This window comes from Sinocyclocheilus rhinocerous, unplaced genomic scaffold, assembly GCF_001515625.1.
Source record: "Sinocyclocheilus rhinocerous isolate Xijiao unplaced genomic scaffold, SAMN03320098_v1.1 scaffold693, whole genome shotgun sequence".
Lineage (NCBI taxonomy): Eukaryota > Metazoa > Chordata > Actinopteri > Cypriniformes > Cyprinidae > Sinocyclocheilus > Sinocyclocheilus rhinocerous.
The window spans coordinates 30,112-37,464 of NW_015654933.1; the positions used below are offsets into that span (position 1 = coordinate 30,112).

The following is a 7,353-nucleotide window of genomic DNA, read 5'->3' on the forward strand; positions in this document are numbered from 1 at the left end:
CACACACACACACACACACACACTCAAACACTCACTCACATACATACACACACACACACTCAAACACTCACTCAAACACTCACACACTCACGGACACACACTCACACACACACACACACTCAAACACTCACTCACACACACACAGCCAATTCTGAGAGAAATAAAATACATGGATATTATTTAAACCCCAAAAAAAAAACAATTCACAAGCGCGTTGTTAGATCGGGTCTCCACACCAGATAATAATTAGGATCCAGCCCCGGGCGCCAGATCCCGTCAGAAAATATCAGTTTGTCCAGTACCAGAACAACTGGTCAGCAGAGCTGTTGATACCCAAAACGAGTGTTCAACAGTCTTCTGTCAGTCAAGAAGCTGACCGAGAAAAGCCAGAGAAGAGCAGAAGCAGGAGACGAAGTCATGATGGTAAAAACAGTTTATTGAACAATCTTAGTGGCGTATGTCTCGATGTTAAACTTCGTCTGACCAGCACAAATTCAGCATGTGCTGTTATACCAAAACTGCTTCACAGCCACATCCCATAAACCTTGGGTTTCCATAAACATTCCCTCTTATCTAGCTCTTATTCATACAGACGAAACGGTTCATGAAACCCCACACGCATGAGACTGAACAGCAATGAAAATGCATAAGCTAGGGAAAATTAATAAGAAATATAAAATATGAAATATAGAAACATAATAAATGAATGAATGAATAAACAATAAAAATACTTAAATTATATAATGATAAAAATAATCAAATAATAAATCATATGAATGACTAATGATTATGTGAATAAATGATTATAAATGAGTTAAAAACATGAAAACAAAAACACAACACACACATGGATCTAAGCATCCTTCAGCGTATTGAACCGTGGATGTCGTACGGAGCGGTTCGATGTTATATTGAGAACTGTGCCGTCTCTAATAATACCCCAGCGTGTGTGTTTCTCAGACTACGAGCTGCTGGTGGAGAGCGACACGGTTCCCAGCAGGCATCGGGCGGTGGGTCTCGCCGGAGCGTTCGAGAGCCAGGAACCTACTCAGTTTGAGGCCAGACACCTGATCTTCCTCCAGCTGCTGGGGAAGGTGAGCCACCACCATCATCATCATCATCATCAGCGTTAGTGTTTCAGACGTCACTCCGTCAGTGTGTGTCTGCAGGGGAACTTCGGCAGCGTGGAGAAGTGCCGCTACGATCTGAATCACAATTTGTTTAGCATCTCAAACGATTTGAATCGTCACATATTTGAATCGATTTTCAACCGGCTCGCAGTTAATCATTACATCCCTAGTTTTAATAATATTTTTATTAGTAGTACTAGTACTATCATTACAATAAGTAATATATTTCTGTCAAGTTAAACCTTTAAATTTTTATTTTGACGGGTTGCTGTGAATGCCTTTAAGTTTCTGTGTGCATATGATATGATGATAGTTTTTGTCAAAAGAAATGGTAAAATGCTGATGAAGTGACTCTCAGAGCAGTTCTAGAGATTATGTACTCGTATATATTGAGGCAGACGTGTTTTAGTATGCGTGTAGTAAACGAAACCGCGCGTCTGTGCCATTCATTCACACGGAGACACGCAGAACATGCAGAAATCATATTCAAATGGTATTTTTGCAGCTTAATATTCACAGACACTTTCTATATCGCATTTTGGTTTAAGTTTGCCGACCTACGTTTGATTTATCCATTCCGATTGTGGCAAATTCCGTGATATTCCGCGTTATACAGTAAATTCCATTTTTATGACTAAATTCCTACGGTCTGCACTAGAGCATGCTGGTCCTGAGTCACTCTCTGTCTGTCTTCAGGTCGTAGGAACCTGCGGCTGGTCATGGAGTTTTTGCCGTTTGGTAGTTTGAGAGATTATCTTTCTAAAAACAAGGAGCGTTTCGACCACACGAAGCTTCTGCTGTACGCCTCTCAGATCTGTAAGGTGCTGGAACTCCTGTCTCACACACATGAAGACTGATGAAGAAGAGGAGCTGAGCGTGACGTGTTTCTGTCTGTGTTTGTTTAGGGCATGGACTACCTGGCGTCCAAGCGCTACGTCCATCGAGATCTGGCCACCAGGAACATTCTGGTGGAGAGTGAGTTTCGTGTGAAGATCGGAGACTTCGGCCTGACTAAAGTTCTTCCTCAGGATAAGGAGTATTACACCGTCCGCGAGCCGGGCGAGAGCCCCATCTTCTGGTGAGGAGATCCGCAAACGTTTGGCTGAAGCTGTGTGACGAGTGACCAAGAACGGTGCCATATTTCACCCCAAAATCAGGAGACTAACAACAAGCAATGATTTTCTGCCTAATGAAAATTAAGCCTTTTTTACTAGGGCTGGGACAATAAATCGATGCATCGCGAATCGAGTAATTATTCTGCTTTGATTCTGAGCTTAGTTTTGAACAGCAGATGGCGCTGCGTGCTTTAGAAACAGCCGTACTCTGCTCGTTTCCAAATCCTTACACACACCACTTGAACATAAAATAATCATTCATAAAGTTTGAAGCGAATTACAAGAGTGTTCACAGTGGGCTGTGTTTGCATTAATATCGTGTCATAAAAGCATAAAAGTGCAAGTACATTTAACCACTTACATGACTCGGCCGAATGCACAAGCGCTCTTCTTCGTGAGCGTTTGAGTGTGCGGTTAAAAACTAAGCTCAGAATCATTTCCAGAGAGAATTGCGATGCATTCCCAAAATCTCAATGTTTTCGGAATTGTTATTTTGTTTCTTATATTTGCATTTGTGTTTGTAATTTGTTATTTTGTTTTCAGAATTGTGATTTGTTTTGCACTTCTCGGCCACCGTAGGGCTGCAAAACTAATGCAGTGCAAACAAAATCTTACTAGTCTAAAAAATAGACTTTAATTCTCCTTACAGATTGTCACAATGGTTTCGGGTGAAATGTGACCCGGTTCTTACAAGATTGTCTCATGATCAGATGCTGATTTCTGAGTTATTGATGTGTTTTTGTGTTGATGATGATGATGATGATGAAGGTACGCGCCGGAGTCTCTGACTGAGAGCAAGTTCAGCGTGGCATCAGACGTCTGGAGTTTCGGAGTCGTTCTCTATGAACTCTTTACATACAGTGACAAAAGCTGCAGTCCTCCAGCTGTAAGTGACCGACATCATTACTGCTCATCATCATAACGTCATGAAGTTACCAGAAACCAACCATAATTAATGGACAGTCAGAGTAAATCACCAGCAATCACATTACCAGAGTCTGTACTATAGAAGACCCGAAGACTCATAAACATCTGCTGACTGCAGTAATAATAATAATAATACACCATGACAGTCGAGACATGAAGGCAGGAAATAACTAACTGTAACAGTAATTCATAGGGATATAATGATATTATCAATATCACGATGGCAAAACTGTCTCGGTATTATCGTGGTCACATGACGATATGAAACGATAGGTCTTCCGGGCAAAAAGTGTAGTTTTTCAAATATATATTTAAACTTCGTATTCTAACATGAAATGCATTTAAAGTTGTGTTTTGGGGCATTATGCTTTGGCACAGTATCTGTCAAACGAACTCAAACCGAAAGCACAATATGCTTCATCAAGTCTGTTTTTGCTGCTTGTTTCAAAGCGAAGCGCACACTTGGTTCAGACGATCAGCTCGTGATCCGGTGTTTTCTGCGTCTCAGAACGACTCGTTCACACTGAATGAATGCAGTCCACTCGTTTATCACACGTTCTGTGAGTTTAGCGCACGTTTGGGAACACAGCTTTATTTTCACGGCAGATGATTACAGCGTTTCACTAGATTTGTAGTGACACTGTTTTTGTTTTTGTTAGCCTGTTTTCACTGAAGCTGGAGCTTTGCATCAAAATAAAAGCGTAAAAGTGACGTATGAATTGCTGACAGCTAGCGGTTTAAATGCAGTCTAAATTCAAAATATCTCTTTCAAGTGTAGAAATTAGGAAAGAAATATTGTACTTTCCCTGCTGTAGTGTAAAGCAAACATAATATACTGATGAAATATTCATTTTCATTTATTTAACAGTGCAGTTGTTTTACAATATATGACTACTGCTGTTATTATTATTATTATTATATTCTAATTTATTTGGCTTCCTAAAACACCAGTGTGAATGTAACTTAGACTGAGACAGAATAACACAAATAAAAAAAAGAGTTGAGTCCCTTTAAAGTTCAGCTACAAGTCAATTCACTGACTTCAGTTTTCTTAGTTAAGAACATGGGTTGCAGCTCTTGATTTTGAACTCTCAAAGTGCATTAGATAGAATAATTTAACTTTAAAATGTAAAAAAAAATCATTTTTGCTTTCCCTGCTGTAGTGTAAAGCAAACATAATATACCGATGAAATATTCATTTTCATTTATTTAACAGTGCAGTTGTTTTACAATATATGACTACTGCTGTCATTGTTGTTATTATTATTATTATTATATTCTAATTTGTTTGGCTTCCTAAAACACCAGTGTGAATGTAACTTAGACTGAGACAGAATAACACAAATAAAAAAAAGAGTTGAGTCCCTTTAAAGTTCAGCTACAAGTCAATTCAGACTTCAGTTTTCTTAGTTAAGAACATGGGTTGCAGCTCTTGATTTTGAACTCTTCAAAGTATCTTCTTTTGTGTTCAACAGAAGAAAGAACGTGATGCAGGTTTAGAGCAACCAGAGTAAATTATGACTCATTTCATTTTTGTGTGAACCACACCTTTAAAGTGACAGACACATCCGTGCTTCTACAGGTATAGGCCTATTGTTTTATTACAATTTGGATAGTCTGTTAATATAATATTCCATGCATTATCAGAGCTTGGTACAATTATTATATTTTTAGACATGATTAGACAGATAACTTAATATATTATAATTAATGTTAGGCCCTATTTGTTAATTTATTATGATATTAATCATAAATATATACATAATAAATAGTCATATATGTCATAAACAATTTGGCATTTTAAAAAGTAAAAAAAAAATGCTAAATTGTTTAGATAGAAATGGGACAAATAATGACATACTAATGTAATCCTAATTCAAGCAAATTCATTTAAAAAAAAAAAAAATAATAAAAATTAATCCCATCCAGGTAACAGCTGCAGAACTGTCAAAAAAAGACTAATAAGAATTAATAATTTACATTCATGAGCATGTTTTCTCATGGTGTATTGTTGAGCTATGAGTTCCTCATTGATTATTTGTGTCCTTTGAGGGAATGCAGTCTAAATTCAAAATATCTCTTTCAAGTGTAGAAATTAGGAAAGAAATATTGTACTTTCCCTGCTGTAGTGTAAAGCAAACATAATATACTGATGAAATATTCATTTTCATTTATTTAACAGTGCAGTTGTTTTACAATATATGACTACTGCTGTCATTGTTGTTATTATTATTATTATTATATTCTAATTTGTTTGGCTTCCTAAAACACCAGTGTGAATGTAACTTAGACTGAGACAGAATAACACAAATAAAAAAAAGAGTTGAGTCCCTTTAAAGTTCAGCTACAAGTCAATTCAGACTTCAGTTTTCTTAGTTAAGAACATGGGTTGCAGCTCTTGATTTTGAACTCTCAAAGTGCATTAGATAGAATAATTTAACTTTAAGATCTACAACATTTAGATTTTTCTTCCAATTCTTCATTTGTCTTTTTTTTTTAATATCGCAATAAATATGGTACCGTGGACTTCACATCGCGATATCATGGTATGGTAAGATCGCTAGTAATGCGTGGTGTTTGTGTGTCAGGTGTTTATGGAGCAGATGGGGGAGGACAAGCAGGGCCAGATGATCGTTTATCACCTGATCGATCTGCTGAAGCGCAGCTACCGTCTGCCGGCTCCTGACGGCTGTCCTGCCGAGGTGAAGACCGCGAGACCGCGAGCGAATCATGCGGAGAGTGCAGAGAGTGACCCGTCTGTGTGTGTGTGTGTGTGTGTGTGTGTCTCAATATTAATGTGTTCTGCTGCAAGTTTACATACTTGAGCATGTTTTCTCGTGGTTTATCCATTATTCCTTGGGGTCGTGAATGCGTGTCCCTTATTTCGCTGAAGGTGGCAACCCTGCGTATGACGCGGAATGTCACGGAATGTCACGGAATTGGTCAAAGTTTGGATGAATTTATCAAAAGTAGGTCATTACACTTCAATCAAATTGTGATATGGACTAGTATCTGTAAATATTACTATTTATACATGAATCCTGTGTTCTGCGTGTCTCTGTGTGAGTGAATAAATGTTTTGTTTACTACACACACTGAAGCGCACGACGCTCAAAAAAAGTTTGGTTTAATTTGAAGACATTGTGCCAGAAATATATTAATATTGTTCAGTAGAATTTACATACTACTACTAAAATTATTAAAACTTTATTTTTTAAAGAATAATCACACAACATTTCTTCCTTTTTTTTTTATTTTAATAGTAAATCCCCTTTGTTTGCCAAAAACAGAGTTTGTGTAATTTTCAATACTTAAAAGATAACTGAAATTAATGTTTTATGCCTTCATTTGATAACCAGAACAATTTAAATACACAACACAATTTCTAACAGAAAAGAACAACATTTCATAAGATTATTGTAAGAATAAATTAGGCCTAAGTTGTTTTTCTGCATTCAAATAATTAGATAAAACGCAGAATTTGGTAACAATAAAACATATGGTGAGAAAAAATTAAGCCATTCATAGGGTCCTAAACATGTAATTTTTGTTAAACTTTAAATAAACTGATGTGACATTGTATATGTTTCATGATTTTAATTAATTCTACTATTAAAAAGGAGTCCAGAAAAATTAAAACGGAAAAAAAGGAATTCATAAGGCCCTACTTTAAGCGTGACATTCTAAAGACACAAATCACATGGTTAATGTTAAATAGTCGTTTTTAAGTTTTCATTGAACAAAAGTTAATATATGATAAGGATAAAAATAAAATCAGTGATTTGTATTTTCCACTCAATATAAGAATACAATCAGATCAGTTGGTATGTATTTCTGTCATTATTTCATGACCCCTGATGAGCTGAACGTCCCTCAGTCTGAGACGTTTGATGCTGAGTGGAAGCTAAAGCACAGACAGATCGTTAGACTGAAATCTCTTTAAATGGCTGGATTGTGTGTACAGTAATTATAATGTATGCAGTTGATATGAGTCTCATATTCAGTGGGATGTTTGTAGATGTGTGTGTGTGGTGTTCAGATCATCAGAGAGTTTGTCGTGTGTGAGTGTGTGAGAGAGTGTGTGAGAGAGTGTGTGTGTGTGTGAGTGTGTGTGTGAGTGAGTGTGTGTGTGAGTGTGTGTGTGTGAGTGAGTGAGTGTGTGTGTGTGCGTGAGTGTGTGT

General features: G+C 37.1%; 1 protein-coding gene across 1 annotated transcript in view; it reads left to right on the forward strand.

Annotated features, from left to right (window-relative positions):
• Nucleotides 1-6,084, forward strand: part of LOC107717749 (tyrosine-protein kinase JAK2-like) — a 34,425-nt gene extending 28,341 nt beyond the window's left edge. Inside the window, exons 12-18 of the mRNA XM_016524581.1 lie at nt 961-1,094; nt 1,170-1,224; nt 1,827-1,951; nt 2,036-2,208; nt 3,014-3,131; nt 5,761-5,945; nt 6,066-6,084. Of these exons, the coding sequence (XP_016380067.1) occupies nt 961-1,094; nt 1,170-1,224; nt 1,827-1,951; nt 2,036-2,208; nt 3,014-3,131; nt 5,761-5,945; nt 6,066-6,084 (809 nt within the window). The remainder of the gene's footprint in view (nt 1-960; nt 1,095-1,169; nt 1,225-1,826; nt 1,952-2,035; nt 2,209-3,013; nt 3,132-5,760; nt 5,946-6,065) is intronic.
• Nucleotides 6,085-7,353: the final 1,269 nt, after the last annotated feature.